Source organism: Haliaeetus albicilla, chromosome 7 (assembly GCF_947461875.1).
Source record: "Haliaeetus albicilla chromosome 7, bHalAlb1.1, whole genome shotgun sequence".
NCBI lineage: Eukaryota > Metazoa > Chordata > Aves > Accipitriformes > Accipitridae > Haliaeetus > Haliaeetus albicilla.
The window spans coordinates 25,532,154-25,554,201 of NC_091489.1; the positions used below are offsets into that span (position 1 = coordinate 25,532,154).

Sequence of the window (22,048 nt, forward strand, 5' to 3'; positions counted from 1 at the left end):
CGTAAGCTGGACATGAGCTTAACCTTGTTTACAGTTTCTGCTGACAATGCTAAAGCTGCACACTGTTCCTTTTATTTAAAGGAAGATAATAAAATGAATGCAGTGGTGTTTCAAATCAAGGTGAATAAAATGCCATAGTGATGCATAGGATATAAAATCACTATACAGAAGTTAGCAGTTTTCACTGTTGAAATAATTCTTATTTCAGCACTTCAGGTGGTCAGTAACTGCCATGTTACTTAAATTAAATACAATTTAGCTGCATAAGCTAGCAGACTTTGCTGTACTTACCACACAAACTTGATATATTAGGCAGGTGCTCAAAGATAAATCAGTAGTTTTGAGGTGAGCTCGTGACATAGTATCCCCATTTGCAGACCCAAAATTAAAGGTGATACTATGGTGAAATATGTCAGTGTCCTAACTAAGCCAGCATCGTGAGCTCGCTGTTCAATTTGCCATTTTTGCTTGTTGCTGGTTTTTCTCCAGTAACTGATTCCCTAGGTAATGACCTGAATCTGTGTTATAGATATTTATTTTGAATGTTTGTTTAAAATAGATTCTCTCAGTTTTTTCATTCCAAGTAATACAAGACAATGAAAATGGTCTTGCAGACTCTCTGCAGTGGGTTGGATAAATCACTTGATATGACCTGGTCACTAAGCTATTGCTTAGGACTTCTTCAGTTCCAGACAACTAACTCTTAATTAAAATGTAACATTTTGTAGGTAATGTGTCTCAACCTCAGGACTAGCAACTAGTGCAAGATACTGAACAGTTGCGATAAATCGTATTTTAAAGTCACAGAGAGAATGTTTCTGGAGTCACGGGAATTAAGTCTGTATAAGCATCATTAAAAAGAAAAAAAAAGAGCTGGAGAAAAAGCTTTGTGGCAGAGTACTAGATCACAAGCTGTTCAAGTTTCTCCATGCAGCCACCATCACTTATGGTCACAGGACAGCAGCTAAGTCTGAATAAGCTTTTGATTTGTTTTTTGAAAAAATATAAAGGGAGGCTTGTGGCCATTTGGGACACTTAACTGTAAAAATCTACCGATTTCTACACAATTTTCTACATGAAATCATTACATGGTCTAATAAGTTAAAGTCAGTTATTTACTAACAAGGTTTTTGGTGTCTTCTCTTTCAGTATATTTTTGGGGGGAGATGTTAACTTGCATGAGCAGCAGAAACCCAGAATAAATGCTTCCTTCAAGTTGTCTGCAGAAGACAAGGGTGGGAGCAATAGAAACTTTTCTAGCAGAAAAAAATAACAATGTGGAATAATAAAGCCACTGTTAAAATGAGTTAAACTTGTTGAGCAGAGAGAAGGTTTTGACCATTGGGGAAAACAAACAAACAAAAAAATTTCTTGCAAAAACAGTAAATGATTTTATGAACAAAAAGAGAAGCCAAACAATGGCTTAGGGAAATATTAATTAAACCTGAAGAATGTCCAAGGCTTGTGAGAACTCCAAAGTGCTTGCAGCTGGTGGGTTTTTTATTGTATGAATCTATAACCAGCGTTTGGTCTTGGAGTAGAGGAGGTGATTCTAAAACTCCTCTGAGGTCTCTGTGTGTTATTTTGAGTGTTACAGCTGGTTTAAGCAAGTGTGCTCTCCTGCAGCCTGTGCAACATGCACTGCCTGCAGTTGAGTTCATCGTGCTGAAGCCTGTTTTTGACTGCCACCATGCCTGGGTATCTTTCGAGGTGAGACACAGGACCAAGCATGGGTTGGGCGGTGGCGGCTCATGCCCAGGTGGTGGTGTGTAATGGGTACCAGCTACCCAACTAATGGGGTGGGAAGGTGGTAGACAAAAGTGTAACCTTTGGGGAAAAAAGAGGTTGGGAGCCAGCTGGGAACAGAAAAGGCTGCTGTGGTAGCTGCCTCTCACTCCAACCCCTCCTTTTTCCATGGACACCCCTACAGCAATTGAAGACTTGCTTGTGCACCTGCTTCTTTATTCTGATGTTTTCCAGATGCACCGTGTCTTTTGGGCAGGATATCTAGCTGATGCATAGTATGTCTGGCCGAGAATAAGCTTACACTTACTCTTTTCCTTTGCCACAAGAATAAGGTGGGCTGCCCAGGTGAGAAAATCAAGTACCACCATATGGTGTGCAAGCAAGAATCCTGTAAGCTAAACCCATAACAACAGCATTTCTCTACTTAAGGATGCACGTGTGTCTGCATCTTTGAATTGGTTAATTAAGATTGTCCTTTTGTTTAGTGGACTTCCCACGTGAAGTCTTGGCTAGTGACTAGAAGGTTTCAGAGCAATGTACATCTAGAGGTGTGTTCTTAATAATACAGAAAAATAAAATATAAGTTAGAAGAGTGACAGCTTTTTTTTTTCTCTCTCTCTCTTCTTTCTTTTCAGAAGCCCAGTAGAGTACTCAACTCTCATTAATGAACTGTCCTCAGTGTGTTGGGCAATCTCTTTGATGTATAGGCTGTTGGGTTTTTTGTCTTCCATGTGTTATACAACAAAGCCATTAAGGACCTAACTACTCACTAGAGATGGCATGTATAGGATGGCAGACTGAGCTATAAGCGTAGTCTGTCATGCACAGAAAGTGAAAACTTGAGATCTTGTTGGAAATGTAAAAATAAACTGTAGAGGCTTTCTGTGACTCTAAGGTTCATGATACCTCTGCTGTTAGTCAGATCTGTGCTTTCGGTTTGGGATCCCTCAATCCCCTGCATTAACCTGCTTTTTTAACTGAGTAGAAGAATTTCTCATCAGGCACGTACTGCTTTCTGTAGTGCTTCTCCCCTTACTTGGCAAAGCCCCCTGTTTGTGTCAATACAGCTTTTGTTGGCGCTGAAGGTGACAGGTCTTGTCAGGCTGCTGTCAGCGTAGAAGACAGCCAGGTGTCCTTTCAGGCAGACACAAGTCCAAAATAAACTTTTTTGTCTTAAATTCTGAATTTTTTTTTCCTAGCAGAGCAGTACTTCCTATCCATTTTGGAGAGTTGAGTGAAAATATTTCCAGTTCATATTAAAGATATGCCACATGTGGAATGATTTTTCTAAAAATAAAAGGAACCCAGTATTTGTGCTGAAAGTCTCTATGCCTTTTTTTTTATTCTCAACCTTTTTATAGCTCAATTTGTGACCACCTTCACGACCACATAATTTCTTTCAGTTGTACTTCTTCAGAGCCTTACATATTGTTATCATCTTCTATTTTTTTACCCTAACATATAATTTATAAGAAGACATCCAGCCTTGACTGAAAACACTCAGAGAATGCAGACATTTCCTACAGTATTACCAGTTATTGTTCTTCAGTTACTATTCTCATTGTTAAATTTGTGGCTTAATACCGTATCTGAGTTTAAGCTTTCAGTAGCTGCTTCTTGTTAATTCTCTTTTTTTTCCATTGGATTAACAGCTTTTAAGACCAAGAATTTTGTCTCCCTGCTAGTACTTGACTACCATAATTCTTTCTGCTAAATCTCATACATTTTCTCCAACTTTTGAACAAACGTTCCTGGTTCTTCAGTTTTTCAATATTTTTTAACATGTGTGAATCCCAAAGCCATATGTAATCTTCCAGTACAGGAAGAGTGCTGAAGCAGTATAGCTGTTGCATGGGATCGGCAGCTTGCTTCCCCACGCTCTTCTGGCTCCACGCCGTGGGTCTTCTGATGCAGCTTTGCCACGACGTCTCTGTGTGCAATCTGGAGCCCTGCGCAGAGGCACCAGCATGCTTCTGCATGGGTCCAGCTCCTGGCAAGCAGGGATTTTCCACTTGGCCTATATGCCTTGGGTGTCTCAAACTGCACTCCCTAGGGCCCCGGGTCCCAGGGGCTTCATATGGCAAAGATCATGCTCTAACTATACATAGCCAGTGTGGGTCAGGCACTGAACCTCAACTAGAAACCCAGAGTACTTGCAAGAAATGTGCAGACATACTTAAACAGCTTTGCAAGAAATTTCCCTAGAAGAGGAAATGAGCTTGATCTAGGTGGGAGCTGAGTCACTCTTGAGTCATTTGTGGAGGCATCTCTGCTGTGCTCCCTGGAACATCCAGTATTAGCTGTATTTATGTGGATTTATTTGTTTGTTTCTCTGAATTAAGAAAAATTTTAAAGGAAATCTGTATTCTTTTGATTTACCTGCTTTCTTGACAGTTCATGGCATAGTTAAGACATACCAATTTTTGACTTCTGGAGGGGTGAGGCTGATGTTAGGATTCTCTTAATAAATGAATGCTTTGTTATACTTTTTATGATTACCCCTGTTGTATATATTGAGTTAAACTGTTGATAACCATCAGCATACTAACTGTATAGCCTCATGTGAGGTATTTGACAGAGAAGGCTGAACATGCCATCAGCAGAGTGAAGGCGTGAAGGCACACTGAGCACATGAGCAGGGGGAGCTTGCAGGCTATTAATGTGTGGAGGCTCCGTACGAGGCAGGGGTGGGACGGAGAGTGGCAAAAATGAAGGTACTCCCCTATCTTCCACGTTCGGGCTGTGTGGTAACCAGCCCTCTCCTCCCCACCTCCCCAAACTCTTCTGCTGTGAGCAAGGCAACAGTCTGCTGTGACTGGTACACGTTATGCTGAGCAAATTGTGACTTCATGTAAATAAATAAGATTTCATCAAACATGCATCCAGTATAAGCTTTTCTTCCAAAGTGGAACAACTTGTAGGATTCTGGTTTGGTTTGACTTTTATTTTTTTTGTTCTGCTTTGAACTGATCACTAACAGTATATGATTACCACTAAGATACTAATGAAACTCCCTTCCTTTATTTTAAATTTAGGAGGTGTTTAGTCTTGGAGGGCAACGTAGCAGGGCTATTGTCACCCAGGCTGGGTAAATAACATTAAGCAATATATTACGCATATGTTGCTTGGGAATATAGGAAGTTTTATGCATACTAGTTACTGTACTAATAATACTAGTGACCTTTTCTGGTTTGGGGTTTTTTTTCTGTCTATGAATATGTAATTATTTGCACACAATTTTAATATTAAGAATATGACACAACTGCTTAACTGTAGGAAGACTTGTAGCTGGGATTGATGTGCATGCTTATTCTAGTCATTGGTGCCTAAATATCACAGTACATTTAATATATAATGTCATATACATACTGATGTGAGCATAATGTACTGCTAGTAGCTCAGCAGAATGGGAACTTTGTACTGATGAAATGTCAGTCTTAATTTTTGATTAACTTAGCTGTGGGCATTTTATGTCAAAACCAGAACTGACCAAATACTGCAAACTGCTGTGCATGAAAATACTTTCATTTCTTTAATGTCTTGCAGATGTACAAGTGGTCTTTTTATATAGTCTTTCAGAGATATTAGTGGCCATGCACACTGGAAGGGATTTCATCAGATTTAGCAGCTTTAAGCAGTGGCTGAAAAATATAGTCAGAAAATGAGTCAGTAATTAAACTAGTTACACTGTAAAAGGAATTCTAAATTTTATGCTTAGCAAAGGAAGAAATGAAACTCACCATACAGGGTCTTTGTTCAAACTGTTTAGTGCGAGTGTCCTAAATACCTATTGATTGTGATTCTACTGAGGAGTTAATAAACCATCGATGGGTTGAAATATTTTTTCATAAAATGTTGTTTAGAACCTTCATGGCTATTCACAGAGGGTTCGTGGCTCAGAAAAGGGGAACTGTGCGCCATGAAAATTGCTTGCTAGGAATACTGTGTGCCTTAACCACATCTGCTCGTAATAATTGAGGGGGGTGGATTGGTTTTTAGCAGAAATAAAGGGTACCGTTCCCAAGTTTGGTTGCAGTGACCAGGGCAACGGGGAGATGGAGGGAGGTCACCGTGCTGCCTGACCTGGCTGTGGGTGTGGGTGACTGAAAGCCACCAAATGCGTTTGAGCAGTGGCCATCTGCAGGCAGAGTGCCTCAGCCAGGCCAGGCAGGAGGGAGGCTGTTGCCGTGATGGGTAACTGGTGAGCCTCAGCTTCCTGCAACGCTACCTCTGATCCAGGCTCTGAACTCCAAAGCTGTCGCATGGCTTGACTGAAGCTGAGTTTTTATATTGTTTATAAACCGGACCAAACTTCTGAGAGAGCGATCTTCTTTGGGGTTCCCTTTCACGCATCTCCTTTTTTTTTTTTCTTTTTTTTTTTTCCATACCTCATATAAGAGGTTTTTCGGTTTTGGCAGACTGTCTTCTCGGGACACTGTGAAACTGTGACATTTAGTACTATGTGGACTCAGATTGCTAGAGTGAGAAGCCAGCAACATCACTTCATCGAAGGATGTAAATTGCATTAGAAAACCCACTGAAAGTGGAGTATTGTTGATACGTGTGACATTTGCTGTGGGAACGGTAACCAAAACATTAATAATGGCATTGTTCTGTCTTTTAGTTATCAATGGCAACTTTTAAATCATAAAAGTTTCAGGTTGCTGTATATATAAAAGGAGATTATGTGATTTCAAATTATAATTGGGGAATATTTGATGGATCTGGTTATAGAATGACGAATGAGAATAATTAATAGAAAGTTAATTGGGTAACATCAGAAAAGTTTATCCTGGTACATTGGGATTGCATGCTTCAGTTGATACTTAGTGTACTTTTGGGATTTCTGGTTGCACCTCACCTCTGGTTCTGATAGTATATTGTATTATGAAGAATATTAATAATGCTGCAGAACAATTACTTGTTCATTTGCTAACTGATTAAAATTCATGCATAATTTATTGGAACTGGGAGAGACTTTATAAATAAGTCTCCTTGTCCTCAAGAGCTTAAAACCAAAATGCATATGCTAATATAAGAATACGCTTTACCTCTTAACATAAAAATTTAATATGCAATGGTATATTAGTCTCATTAATGTGAGGTTTTATTTGTGATAATCGTGCTCTTAATCAAAGTGTATACTTCTAAACATAGCCTTACGTTTTAGAGGTTTGTAACTCGGAGTTGGTAGTGCATCATGCTCATCAACGTTTATGTTTTCTGCTATAATATACACTGACCTTAGAATTCATTACTTCGACATTTAATGTGTTAGTTCCACAGCAAATAAACTGCCCTCATTAAGCCCTGCTGCATTGCTGATCTTTGATGCAGGTAGGGATCTAAAGTAGTTCATATGCACATTTCTTGCCAAAACAGGGTAAAACATGTTAATAATTAATTGAGATACTTTCTAGAATTTTGTATATCCCGAAGCAGAAATGGGAACACCTTAGAGCGTTCACCTTTTCACTCCTGGAGGAGAAAATCAGCTCCACTTGCAGCCACTATGGCACATTCACAGATTCCCTGGTCTCCAAACTGAGTGGCTTGAGATGCAGCTAATTTAGAAAAAAGTCTGTAAGAAATTGTGTTGTGCCAAAATGTGGGAAGCTTGGTTGCTTACAGAGCTGGTAAATACAGTGTTGGGAGCCAGCTCTGGTATCTAGAGGGCAAACTTCATTGCTGGATGTAGAGAAGCAGGGAGTCGTTAGCCAAACTTCACCATGCAGGGAGTTTGGGATGTCAAAGGAGGGCTGGAGGCCCTCTGCAAGCCCCTCCATCACCACTCCCCCTTCCACAGGCTCTGTCAGTGACACTGGTGGGGTCATTCCAAGGAGGCAGAACGTGTGCAATGCTTCTGCATCTTAACTTCTCTTGTGCGGGGGGTTGGGGGGAGTGGTGATGAGAAGGGCCCCCCTCTAGGGAAATCTTATGTTCTGGGGTTAAATGTTATTTTTAATGTACTGGCCATGAGATCCCCTCTACCTGCTCAGAGTTGCCGCGTTGTTAGTTCTGCATTGCTGCTGTGCGAAACCCCTGTGTGCATTGAATTTAGCATTGTTGCCTAATTAACTGAAACAAATTAGTTGAAATATGAGCCATCTGGAATGAAAATGAACCTTCTGTATTTATCAGTAGATTCATTTTATTAGAAAAGTACATGTTGCTTGTGATTTGTTTCTTAAAATAAATCGTGCTGAGGCAGTGGGTTGCTTCTCTACATAAACATGTCTCAGGGTAAAGGGGACCTCACCTCCCTGTTTGGTTGGCCATTACCTTTTCACTTTGCAGCTGTGTTGAAATATTTAGGCAAGCAGGAGCTGATGAGAACAGAGGAAGACAAAAGGCAAGATACATCCTATAGTTTGAGTTTCTAAATCACTAGTAAGTTACTCAAGAATAACATATTATATGTCATTGCTATACATCTTTATTTTGTCATTCTCCTGGCAGTTTTGCTCAGTTCTGAGTATTCTGAATGCCTGTAATAGGCATCTGTATCTTTTTACCCTAACTGCATCTGGTGGGTTTCAAATGAACTGCTGTGATACTCATTTTTAAGAATATTCCGTGCAAGGCTAGTGTATCAACTGTTGCAACTGTTTCTTTAAGGAAAGTACCTATGTGGCTTCTGTCAATAAAAACAAAAATCAGTTATCTTTCTGAAAATCTCAAGTAATTGCCATATTAAATTATATAGATGAGCATGAACCCAGTTTTTGGGGCGTTTGGTTTTTTGGTTTTTGGGCTTGTGTGGGTTTGGTTTTTGGTTTTGGTTTTTTTTTTCAGAAAAATGTTAAGTAGCAGCAATATATAAATCAGAGAGGATTTTGTGGTCCCTAGCTGAGATTTTTAAATGGAAAAAATAGCATTGGGCAGATGCCACTGGTGCACCACTCGCTTCCATCAGCTGAAATTCTCCTCAGCTCTTCTTCATTGATGTCAGTTTGATTTTGCTTTCGAGTTTTGAAATCTTTGCTGACCAAAAACTGACCACTTTCTGTGGAAAAAGCCCTCTTCTTAATGGGTTTTCCAGCTTTTGTTTTATCGCTGGCTTTTGGTTTTTTGTGTCTCCCCTACAGAGCCACCTCGGCCAATAGCACCCCCGCAGCTGCTGGGCGTTGGGCCCACATACTTGCTCATTCAGCTGAATGCCAACTCAATCATTGGGGACGGACCCATTATCCTGAAAGAGGTGGAGTACCGAATGACATCTGGGACCTGGACCGAAACACATGCTGTCAATGCACCGACTTACAAGCTCTGGCACTTGGACCCCGACACCGAATATGAGATTCGGGTCCTTCTCACTAGACCAGGTGAAGGTGGGACTGGACAGCCAGGACCACCGCTCATCACCAGGACCAAATGTGCCGGTGAGTGCCGCTTTGGAAAAATGAACAAATGAAACTATTTATTTAATGATTTAATTGGTTGGCAGGCTTGTTGGCTCTAATTAACTTGTAGCGGAACTTAAGGGTTCCCTTGGCACCCATAGGATCCCCAAGTTTCTGGGCCAATGAGGATTTGCTGTGTCTCCTGCTTTGCCTGGTCACTGTCTAGGCTGCTGTTCACTAACCCCGGAAGAGTAGGTTAGGAGGTGGGATGTTAGAAAGCTAAGAAAATATTTTACTTCTCGTGCAAGGAAGGAGACCTCATCGTTTCTGGAAAGGACAAACCACCTGTTTTTTCACCTTCATATTTTCACTTACATTTTAAGGAAACTAGCACATAAAGGAACTTGCCTGGGGGGAAAAGAAAAAAACTGTTGAAGAAATAGAATTTTACAAAAAATGTAGATATTCATGGCCTACCAGAATCTCCAGGAACTTAAATGCAACAACTAAAATCTATAGTTCCTAAAACACAATTGCAAATATTAGTAGAGTGCTTTCTCCATTTTTGACTGCCACCACCAAAATCATGTGCTGCTGAATCCTGGAGTCTGCTGCTGGCTTTTTAGAGTGCCCCTGCAGGGCCAGCACCAAGAAGATTAAGCACTGCCAACTTGTGTTATATGCTGTTCCTTCTAAAGCTACTTAAAGTTATTTTAATCTCACCTTTCATAAGAAGAAAGATAATACCTACATCTCATAGTTGCAGAGGAAAAAACCTAAGAGATTTAAACATCAGACTGGGAGGCAAATAAGCGGAAATTAAATTAAATTATGGGGTTTTTTTCCCTAATCTTAAGACTTTTAGGGCCTGACAGTATTTTAAAGTTTGCACTATATTAGATTTGGCAAAGAGTGCTGATAGCCATCTATTCAAAACTGCATTAAAAGCTGCAGTTGCAGATTTCCATGTGTGCATATATAAAACAGAAATATAAATGAAATTTTTTTCACGAGTTGGTGACAGACCTCAGTGGGACAGCTATTGGAGTTCTCATCTAAGCATGGATGACTGCTCATTTTGTTTACTGAAGGAAGAGGGTCAGGGTCTGGATCAGAAGCCAGAACTTCAAGTGGACTAGGTCAATAGGTATGAATCCCAGAAAACTAGACAGTCTTTTTTGAAATTGTGCATAGCACTGTCGGAAGCTGAGGCACACAGCGGGAGTAAGACTAAACTGAAGGCGTTTTTTGGAATTTGTGACCTTATTTATAATTCAGTCTGTCTTTCCTGTGCAGTAAAAAGATCTGCGTGTCCATCTCAGGTAAGATGACAGTCGTTGACATCTACGCAAGATTAAAGCATTGATTTATTGTACTGAATTGGTTTAGGCATAGTTTTGAAAAATCAGGAATTTGAAAACAGCTTCTGTTTTAAAGAGGGTAAGCTCAGACTAATAAATCCCAAATGTTCAGGTTCTTTTTCCCAGCACTTGAAAAAATATGATTTCATTTACCCAGGTTGTGACGGACTAAAGCTTTTTAATGGGAAAGGAAAAGAAAGGAAGTCATGATTTACGTGACTTATTTTTAGAAGGCAGTTAGGGGAAACAGTGTCATTGTGGGTGTGATTTTATTTTTAATTTGTTTTTAACTTAATACTCACATATAAGGCACCAAAATGTAGTCTGGCTTGAGACAAATTTTCAACTCAATCCACTATGAAAAGAACCAGATCAAAAAAATACTTGAAAAGAAAAATCTGAGCTTCCATGGCAATATTATTTTAATACAATAAAATTTCGAGCTCTTTACCTTGCAGTAAGACTGGTTTTTCTTATTCGATGAAAGCGAAGGTGAATAAATGTTACTATTAACCAGTTTCAGTTAGAAAAAGGTGAGTCAGCCAGGGTTTGTGGAGAGTGAAGTATTGTGCCCAGCATCAGGGATGAGTCAGGGACGGCACTGCGTTGAGCAGCAGGTTGCCCTGCTGCCTCCTCACCTGTCTGGAAAATGAAGACAGACCTTCTTTTTCCGCAGTGCTCTCCCAAGGCTTCTGTAAGATAACTGCAAGCCCAAGTCAATATGAATATTTTTTAAAAAAATATTTAACTCATAAAAGGCAAACTATAAACATAAAAATTAGTCTCTTCCAAAGAGATTTATAAGAAAAGGTAAAGCTAATAATGGAATAGCTCACCCTGCAGTGCCTGCTGGTGCTGGTATTGTATGAGTGACTGGCAGGTGATTTACTGTGCTATATTAGATGACATGTCTGCAGCAATATCTTCTTTCTGGAGATTCTTCAATTATTCCTAATTCTTGTTTCTGACAAGATCACTTATTTTCCAGACAGATACTATCTTTTCTGTCGATGTTCTTTGTCAATTTTGTCTTTCCATAAGTTTTGTACATAGTAGTTCAAATTCTGAAACAAGTTATAATTGATTATCTGCTCAGCGTCAAATGGAGTGGCGGGAAGTAAATGAATTTTCAGCATCAAGTTTGACTGCTCTCTATACGGATTAAAAAGCACACATTAGTGAATGTTGATCTGATGAGGTTTTAATGTTTACATTCCAAGTAGCAGCAATAGCAAACTCACGGACACATCAGTAAGAATAGGTTAGTATTCTGCTTTCTGTTTATTTAATATCTAAGCAAATATTAGCATTGTTTTCAAATGAAGTTTGAAAATTATTTTTTCCATAATTCATAAGTATTTGTAATTTCATGACATTTCTTAACATATTATTGATCAGTTGTCCTGTGCTTTGCTGGAGATGTATCCTACTTCTGAATGATTTGAGCTATGATTGTACTTATCTTGGTATCAGACATGTACTTTTATTATTAGGTATTTAGATCATTTTCCGTCTTCCTCAAAGCAAAAGCAGTGTCTGGTGACTCATTTAGTAAATGTTTCCGCTAATGCTAAACAAAATTGTTTTCTAATGAAGAGATAATTCTTCCACTAGTTAAAAGTCCTTCGACAGCCTGTTTGTCTACCCAGCATTTCCCAGGTAATCTGTCCTGTGCTGAAGCCGAGTGATGGCATTTTGCTAGAAAACTTGCATGTTGTTTTATCAGTCTGCAATTAAAGATAGTGCTGAGCAGTCAAATATGTGAAACCACTGAGTTTTTTTAAACAGCTGAGGTAAAACTAAAACATGTGAAGCAAAACATTATGTTCTGACATTATCTTCCTTAATAGCCAGGTGTATGCTTTGTATTTCCATTTCTAAGCACAGCTGAAGTCAGTGCTGAGCATGGCATTGTCTTCCTGGTTGCATGTGGTTAGACACAAATAATTTCAAGCTGCTAATACTGAAGGCTCCTTCCTCCCCATCAATCCTCACAGGGCACCTGGGCTTTATTTCAGTACCACTAGACCTCTTGCCTGGTGTCATTGCTCAAATTATTCACTTCTGAAGCATTTTAAAAACAAAACAAAAGGCAGAGGGTAGCATGTTAATCAGAAGTAATCCTTAAAGCTGTTTTCTGTGGCTTTGGGGTGTGTTGTCCTTCTGAGCATATCCTCTGAGTTGTGATTGCCTTTCGTTTGGGGAGGTGTAGAAAATATGTGATAATCTAAAATTGTCCCCTTAGCCTGCTTTATCAACTGTAAGTTAGAAGTTATTCTCGTACATTGGCTGTTGCTTCTGAGTTACAGCTCAGTTTTATGTATAACTGATATTTTAGTGGCAAAGGAGGTCAACAGTTCAGCCTGTCCAGAGCTTAATGTATGTACACAGTAGAACTGCTCGCTCCTACTTTACTGAAGTTCAGTGCAAGGGTGTGATTTTCAGTAAAACATGAAGAATTGTTGAGCACTTGGAGAAAGAGTCCTGTGTGGTTTCAGCTTTTTTCCAAATGACTTGATTTTAGTAAACTGTTGCCTGTATTATTTAGTTTTGATAATAAAATGAGTAAGGGGGAGGGGAAGCTTTATAGCTTTATCAGAGCTGAGAAGGGAACATTGTTGTTGTTGTTGTTATTAATTTACTTATTTACTTATTGCATTGTTCAAAATCATTATCCATCACAGAGACCTAGCTATTGGTAACAGTCAGCCTCAAGGCACAATAACAGAGATGCTGGTTCAGCGGTGCAGTGCTGGCGTATCATCACCTGCGGTTGAAGGCTTGGGAACTGGGCTGCTTTCTGCCTGCTTTTTTCAAGCGTAGAATGTTTGTTTATAATTTGCAGTTATTAATTTTGAAAACAATATACACAGAATACAGGATACTGCTGAATTCACCTCTAGAAAAAAAACAAACCCAAAATGAAATGTGGGGAAACATTGAAAAACAAAAGCAAGCTTAAGGTTTTTGTTCACTTTTGGGGGATTTTTTAACAGAGGGACCCCAGTGATGTTGCCATTGAGAAAGTGACCTTGCATGGCCATCTGGAGAACTAAAATGTTGTTCTGGTTACAGGAAAATTGTAACTGATTTTTAAAATGACTAGAGTGAAAGGGACAGTGCAGTATAGAATCTGCTTGTGCCAATGTGGGATGCATACAGTGCTACTTCAGTCAGCGTTGTTTGCCTTTTATGCTTGCAGAGTGGAGGTGGAGGGTTCAAGCTGGGGACCTGGATTTACAGGCTTTGCTATGTGCAAATTGGGTACAGTCAACATCACAGGAAGGTTCTGGAAACTATGGCACTGAACAGATAAGCTGTGGTCTTTATTTTGGTCTATTTGTGGTCTCTTGCAGTAGTGCATCTTAAATTATTATTTAAATCTTTGAAAGCTAATAAAAGTACAGATAAATAGGTAATTTTCAACCATTTAATTTTTTTTAAAGTGCACAGAGAGAAAATACAGCAAAGTGGTTATCTTAATGTTTCAAACAGAATCTTTACCTTTTTTCTTTCAAAGTAGATATCATTAGAGACTTGCGAGAGGAGCTTAAATACCTCTTGAGCGCTTAAACTATGTGTTTTTATTACTCATGTTTTTGTTGTTTACAAGTTGAACACTTTTTTAGAATAAACTGAAGATGAACAACTTGAAACTAAATGAATGTGATACTTTAAAAAATTATTTTACATTTGTCATTGCAGAAAAGCCCACATTACACCAATATTTATAAGTTGGTGTTGTTTTTACAAATGTGTTTGGCACTTGTGACTGTTTCTGGGCTTTTGGCCAGGTAGTAATTGGAAGCATTTAAGATCTCGCTATCAGATACCAAATGCACCAGTCTCTTGTTCCATATAGATTTACCAGTTGCTGGGGGGGGGGGGGGGGGGGGCTATTTAAACAATGGAGAAAGTCTGGACTAAGGAACTTCATCATATTCCCTTTAGGATTGAATACCAGAATTGCTATTGAGAGAGCATCCTGTAGAAGAGCTATCTGATTTGGACCATTGGCTGTCACATGTGACCATACTCTGCTTATTGTACCGGTTGCCACTGTTCAGATACTCATACCACATATAGAATCCTAATGATGCTTATATCCATAAGAAAGGACCGTAGCGCAGCTGAGTTACCTAGCAGGAGACCAGGCAGACTGCCTAGCCAAGTCCTTGTCACATTGTGTAAATTAAGCATGGTATCTTCTTTTTCAAAGGAGCGCAATGCTGATGACTCAGTTGAATTGGCAGTAAACTGCAAGTTCAGACACTGACCTCCCCTTAATTAGTTTTCAACTTTTTTTGTTCACTATATTCAGCCTTGCTTAGTATCCTTTTTTTGGTATTTGCAGCTGCAAGCTCCCTGTGCACTAACTGGAAGCTTTCCTCCTGCGACATTTTGAGTGCCATGTTATAAAATGAGACATGGGTTTTCTGAATTCTCTCATGCTTCGTTTTGGGGATAAGCTTTTTCATGGCTAGTTCTTTATTGTGTAGTGTCATATCCAGAAATCACACTGGTGCTTTTCACTTAGGGTTAGGGTAGCAGACCTAGGTAGGTGAGTTCCTCTAGCATGGCCACCCACTTTTCAAAGCCTCTGTTGTGTGCAGCGACCTCTCCTTTGCCTTCTTTCTGAAGTCTCTACCAGTGGGCAGGGTCGGAAAAGTTACCTATGGCAAGATGTGGTTATGGTCATTGGCACCTAACATGCTGGCCAGTCAGGACTTTGGTGCAAAGTCCACCAAGCTGAGGGAGGTCCTTCAGTTGAAGTTAGTGGCTCTCCTTCTGGCAAAGGACACTAGGTCAGGATACCACTTCAGGTGTGTGATGGAGGCTGGGGGAGGAAAAGGAGCAGCTGCCAACCCCACCCAGAGCTTCCCTGTCTTGCAAGCCAGTCCTCTCTGTCTTCTGTCTCACCTCGGCTTGTTCGGCAGCTTTTCCCAGAGCAGAGCGTGCCACAGCTCTGAGACCAACTGTGATTTATCCCAAGTGCGTGTAACTAGTCAATAGATCACGCTTCCGAGAGGAGCACTGTCTGTGGCAAGAAAATGTATTGCAGTACATTAATCCATGGCACCCATTCCAGCTGTAAAAGAATGGACATGTGCAATAATTCATATTGCAGCACTTGAAAATGCTGTGGATGCACATGGGCCAGATAACTCAGAGCCTGATTATAGCTTCTCCAGAGTTTGGGGACTGATGTTCACAGATTTTTTTGTCTGTGTTTGCTTCCAAAGAGCATGACTGCAAGTTGAGATAATCTTACCTTTTCAGAAGAATGGAGCTCTTTTTTGAACTGCAACTTCTATTTTTAATTTCAACTGAAATAAATGATATTTTAGTATGATTCATTAGTGTGCTTGATACTTTATTTTAGTATGCTTTCATAATTAAGGTCTCTCAACTGTTTAGGAGTGCAGTATTACTTTTTTAGTGTTTGAGGATTGGTAAGTATCTAAATAAAACAAACTTCTATAGGACTAGCTTTTATCATACTTTCATTCATCACTATTAAAAATTAAGCAGGAAAAATTTTAATAAGGTTTTGAAAGTTGCTCTAGTCATTGCAGCACTTAAATGTACAGTTTTGGAAGCACACTAGTTTTTCACTGTTATTTTGACGCTATCGGCAGAGTAGTGTGGAGTAGGTGGGGAGGGCTGCGAGTAGCAGGAGTGGTGATGTGGAAGGGTGCAAGAGGAAAGCAGTACCAGCAGGCATGTGCAGGAGGGAGGGAGGTTGATGAGATTTCCCAAATGCATTCATTATTCTTTCTCTCTCCCCCATGTGTCTTTCTTCTCCAAAGCCATTACAGAGAAATATAATGTCATCCATGATAGTGTGAGATTTGGATAAAGTTCAGATTAACATCCTCCAAAGGTTAGGACAGGCTTCCCAAAAGCCCTGGTTCTCACTGGCATTGATTCTTTGGGCTTTATTCTGCTAGGTGAATCTTTGTTTTTCATTTAATTCTTGTTTGCTTTTTTATTTTTCTCAACTTTGCTTCATTTTAGAAGTGGACAGCATAGTTCTTTCCTCCTAATTTGAACCTAGGCTGTGTGAGGTGGAACTGAGTAAATTTCACTTCATTTTTTTCTCTCAGTAAATCCTTCTGCTGATGCTGAGAGGGGGAATGGACCAGGTGATGCTTTTTTATGGTATGATAATGAAATAGCTTCCATTACAACAATAAGTTGAGGAGCATATTAAGCAGCAGCTGATGTCAAGTTACACCTCGGGTGACCGGTAGGTCCAGAATCCTAAAATGGCTTGTCAAGACTCTTAATGTTACCTCGTTTGGTTTGCTGTTTAAAAAAAAAAGCAAAATAAAAAAAAAAATCTGGAGCTGTCCTGCAAAGTTCCAGATTACTTGAAAACAAACATTAAAAATACTCACGTGAAGGATCAGGATCACCCAATTAATTAAAAGCTTGTCATCTTCACTTTAATTCTAAACAGAATAATGGAACTGCCAATACAAGGGTTAATTAATGAAGAATTAAGAAAGTAATATAATTAGAGACAGTCAACAGGTTTATGGAATACTGATCTTGTCAGAATAACTTGATTTTTTTAAATTAAATTACAGATTTGGTTAATAAAGGCAATATTGTTTTTCTCTAATGCATTTAATTTGATATAAAACATTTTGATTAAGAAACCAGAATAGAATCAACTCAAATGAAGAAGAACTGACTGATATATCTAAAACCATTTTTATGGTTCAATTGAATAAACATTTCTATTTGGGTCCTATCAGGAACAGTTCCATGTAATTTATAAAGAAAATGTAACTACGATAAAGCTGGCAAATTGCAAAAGATTATGAAAGTGGTAGAAAAAACTCACTCCAAAAAAACCTGGATTTCTAATTTACAGTGGTTTGAATTGAGTGATGCTAATCTATGCTTCAGATAGGCCAGCTGCAGTATAATAAAAACAAAGTAGTCTGTATGTACAGAGTGGGAAAAGGAGGGGCTCAGGCCCTATGCTTGGGCTAACACGACGTAGAGATCACTGACTGTTAGGGCTATCACTTGGGCACTGGAACTAAAAGAGCTCCTGTAGTCCTTCATTGTGTAAACCGGAGCAAAATTTCTCGCCTTTTCCTTAGTATTGGAGAATGTTTTAAAGCTTCTGAAGGTGCATATTTGAAATTGCTTATCAAATTAGTTTCCTTCTGACCCAAGCCCTTTACCCCATCTCTCCAACTCCTCCCTAAATCTGTGTAGCATCCTGTTCTATAGAATTAAAGATACGGTGTTGTGTAAGAGGTTGTTGTCAGGAGGATTAGGAAACCAAAATAAAAGAATTCTGGCAGAAGCTTAAAGTCTGGAAACATAATTTTGTTGTTAAGGTGTGACATGACCAGAATTAATACTATTTTTAGAGATGCAGGCATGATTTAGGCAATGATTTCTCATGTGGTCGAAATTTATTTTCCTTGTTTCACGTGTCCAATCCCACTGCATAAACAGCCTAGCATTTCATTTGTGTACTAGTATTTTTCATTTCATATTACCTTTTAAAACTATTTTATTTTATGCATTTTGTTTTCCAGGTCATTAATTGCTGAAAGCTATTTCATTACTCTTGGAAATGGCAACATGTTTAATTATCATTCAGATAATTACACATTTCAGATACTAGCAGTACCATAAGCACACATTTTGCAGTTTATTACCTTTATTTTAGAGAATTATGCTCAATGTGAGGGACTGGTGAAAATATATTTGACAATGTACCTTCTTTTTGTCTGCAAAATGAACTCGACCAATTAGACTGAAATGTCAGACCATGGGCACCCATTGGGAATATGATGTGCTGCATTCACAGTTTAAAACTTGTAGCAGCATAGATGATTACAAATAAGTAAACTAGTTCAGTTGCACCATATTTCCTTAAAGTAATGACCTTCAAAGACAGTGCTGAACTGCAATTCAAAAAACCTGCTTTCTGTTTGTGGCAGTTCTGTCACCTTTGACAAATCAGTTCACTTTGCATCTCAATGCCATTTGGAAAGCAGGGTTAATATGTGTGTTTCCCCAGCAATTTCTCCCATTTCCCACCCCACCACCCCCTGCCCCAAGCAAACATTCTCTTACTTTTATTGTGCTGGCTGCAATGAGATCTTGGTTTTATCTGTCTGAATGCTTTCCACAGATAAATAATTTGTAATTAGAATTTAGTACAATGAAGATCATGTTAGAGAAGAAATTTTTATTCATTCAGTGACAAATTTTGTTACTGATGTAATTTTTGTGGTCCTGTGGACTGAGCCCCCTTGAAAATAAACAACTGCTCTGCATTCAGCTCTTTGCGTGACCAACATTTCTTTGTGTCTGTCCATGCAGAGTCTACTCTTGGTGTTCACTTGATACAGTAAGGGGTGGGATGGGGAGTGTGGGAAGAACGCAGCAATCATACTGTATAGCAATCAATGGAGATCAATTTATTCCTGAACTTAATTTTTTTTTTGGCTTTCTTAGCACTTGTCACTTATCCTCTAAATGGCCGTAATTAAGGATCATGCTAGTTGAGCATGTTCCTTTTGTGTGTGTGTGTGCCACTTCATCTCTAAGACTTCTTAGGTTGCCATTACCAAGTGTTCTTTTTCTGTTGCTCAGCTTTTTGGTATTTTTTGGAACACAACCATACACCAACACCACCACCCCACCCACCCCACAACCCCAGCTATTCCATCCCTTCATCCATGAAACACAATTTAAAAAATAGAAGGAAAAAATACAGATGCTTCTGTCTAAACAATGGATGAGGGAACGAATAATATGTTGTAGAAATTATTCATATTGGGTAATGTGCTTGTAGAAGGTTTGCAGATCGTACAGTGATGAATATAGTATAAGAACACATATAGAAAAGAAAGAAGTAAAAAGTTTCATAGATATGTCTTATCTTACCTAGCAGTAATTGGAAAAGGTGATGAATGCATATTTGAAAGACAAATTAAGATGGTAGACATTTTTCATTGTCACTTTACTGATGGGCATATTCAGAGCATGTACCATAGTTTATATAATGAGAAAAAAATATATAAAACAGTATTATTGTATAGAAATCAATAAACATATATAACCATGGTCTTTATGTCTTCCTGTGAATTATTTAGTCCTGAATTTACTAGTTGCCATGTGCTTAAAATAAAGTCAGTTCACAAAGTTAGGGTTTTTGCGTTAATTTGATCTGGTTGCCACAGTGGAAACAAAAGTGCTACCACTCTTCAGTATTGGCTTCACAAATCAGCTTACTGTCTCCACGTTTAAGAAAGGATTTGCAAGTTTAAGGTGGGAATTGTGAGTCTGTACAATCATTTCTGTGATGACTGTAGGTGATTTAAAGGTCTCTTGGAAACAGATATGCTGTGGGTTCTAAGGGGTGAGGCTTCAGCTGGGCTGCTGCACCCCACGGGAAGCAGGTTCTGTGGCAGCCATGCTCTCTCAGCGCACTCTGAAAGTCTGCCTTGTGGACAGACTTAAGTTAGAAAATGTCAGATCCTTCCATTATACACTTTGTTCTCCTAAAACTAATCTCTTGGACACTTTACATATTCTGTCAGTGGACACACATGCCCATGTGTGTTTTTTCCAGCCTCCGAAGAGCAGCCATCCTGCACCAGTAGTTCCATGTAAGGCTCTCGGGTGTGATGGGCCGCCTGTCTAGACAGTAACTCAGGCCAGGAAACAGATACACAGCAATTGTTCTTTCTGTGTTTCATCCTGTGCCTTATTCCGGCTGGTGTGGGCTTGTAGTGGGGGTTAAGTATCACAGCTCTGACAGCTCATGGAGAAACACTTTTGTCTCTGGTGCTGAAGGTCTGGTTTTTGGAGCAGGGTTTGCCGAGTTGTTTTCTGCACAGAATAACTACTGGTGAGAGAAAATTGGGGCACTTGAAGCAGTGCAACTTCTATAATAGAAGTTCCTCTCAGTGGATATGATGGCATTTAAAAGAACGTGGAAGTCATTGTATATGCTTTTTTTTGTTTGTTTGAAATTCTAATAATTGAATCCATCTCTTTGAATTTAGCCATGTCAGGAGTAGTCTCCTTTATGAGGAACAAGAAATTAAAGGAGGACACGAGCCTGGGCTGCTGCAGAGTAAGATGCCTTGATGCTGGGGGCTGAGCGTCCTTGCAGATGGGCAGCGTTGGGAAGCAGAGCTCTAATGTAGTGGCCAGCCTGTAATGTTTTAATTTCTGCAAGTAAAGTGTAACTTTTCATCCTTGGTAAAGTGAGTGTCTACCTATTTAGCAAGGGACAAAGCATAATGTCATCATTGGAGAGATGTATTGTCAACTTGGACAGGTGATATTTAAGGAGCCTGAAGAGAGAAATGACCTGGCAGTGTAACAAGACATATCACAAGTGACTGTCTCAGAAAGAATGAGAACAAGACAGACAATTTCCATTACTTCTCAGTGTTAAGGTGCTAGCATTATCCCCTAAACAACCACATGCTCCAAGCAATAATCATGCACTGTCTTCTTCTGTACTAATATGAAAGTGGAATTCAATCTCTTTGACACATATTGCTTCAGCTTCTGACTTGTCAAGTTGTTTCTCTGTTGAAGCTCAGCTGATATATAGTGAATGGGCTTTGTATACTGACTGAAATGGGGAAATTGTTATCCAGTTTCCTTGAAGCTGGCCGCAGAGGTGCCTAGAATATGCTAGAAGAGAGAGGCTTTGTTTGTAGTAGCCTGTAAGTTATTGTTGCTTAGGATACCTATGAAACCTCAAGCCCTCCTTCAGACTGGCTTCTCTTTTGGAGTCCATTCTCCAGTCTGAACCGAGAAGCCTGTAGCTGTGTGTTAATTCCCGTAGCAGCTTGGAGAGAGGCAACGGGGTTTTTTCGGCTGTCTTCCCAGCAGTGTGTGTGTGCGCGCACGTGTGCTGGGTTTTAGGGCAGAATGTCATGCCTTCCCCCCCCCTTCTCAGCAGGAACCTGTTTTTGCAATAGCTGGTAGAGAGGCTCTACATCTTCTGTATCGGTCTAGTCTTGCCTTCCAATGACAATATTCACTGTCATTATGATATTCTGCCCATTGATGAAATACATTTTGTAGTAAACTTGCTTTAAATCTGCACTAATAGATACTAGTCTTGCAACTGTTAGATTTCTGTATATGTAAGGAGAAATTAATTTATTATCTGTAAAAATGAAGAAAATAAAAAAACATCCTCCAGTAATAGTCAGTGCCATCCTGGAGCTTGCTGCTTTTTCTTAACTTGTGGTGTGCTGGAACAAACTACTACTTCCATATTTGAAGGATTTGAAAATTTAAAATACTTGATCTGAATCAGATACAAGAAAATTTTAAAAAGTCAGTATCTTATGCATAACCCAAATAACTTTTTTAATAACCTAATATCTTTTTAGTATGCCTGTGTTTCTGTTCTTTTCATTTTAAAGCAGTAGTGTAAGCTTTTCTTAGCTGCAATTACAAGATCAATTTGTTAAAGTTAGGATTTTTTTACATTTACAGAGCAAATTGAGGACATGTTTTCTGTAGTGTGACTGCATCAGAAAACTGATAGATAAACTACCCTAGCATGTGCTGAATCAAATGGTATGT

General features: G+C 39.2%; 1 protein-coding gene across 12 annotated transcripts in view; it reads left to right on the forward strand.

The window, feature by feature from the left end:
- The window catches only part of PTPRK (protein tyrosine phosphatase receptor type K), a 418,390-nt gene that overhangs the window by 236,480 nt on the left and 159,862 nt on the right, over window positions 1-22,048 (forward strand). For all 12 annotated transcript variants that reach the window (XM_069787404.1, XM_069787405.1, XM_069787396.1 and 9 more), the window contains exon 7: window positions 8,835-9,128. In XM_069787404.1, the coding sequence (XP_069643505.1) occupies window positions 8,835-9,128 (294 nt within the window). The remainder of the gene's footprint in view (window positions 1-8,834; window positions 9,129-22,048) is intronic.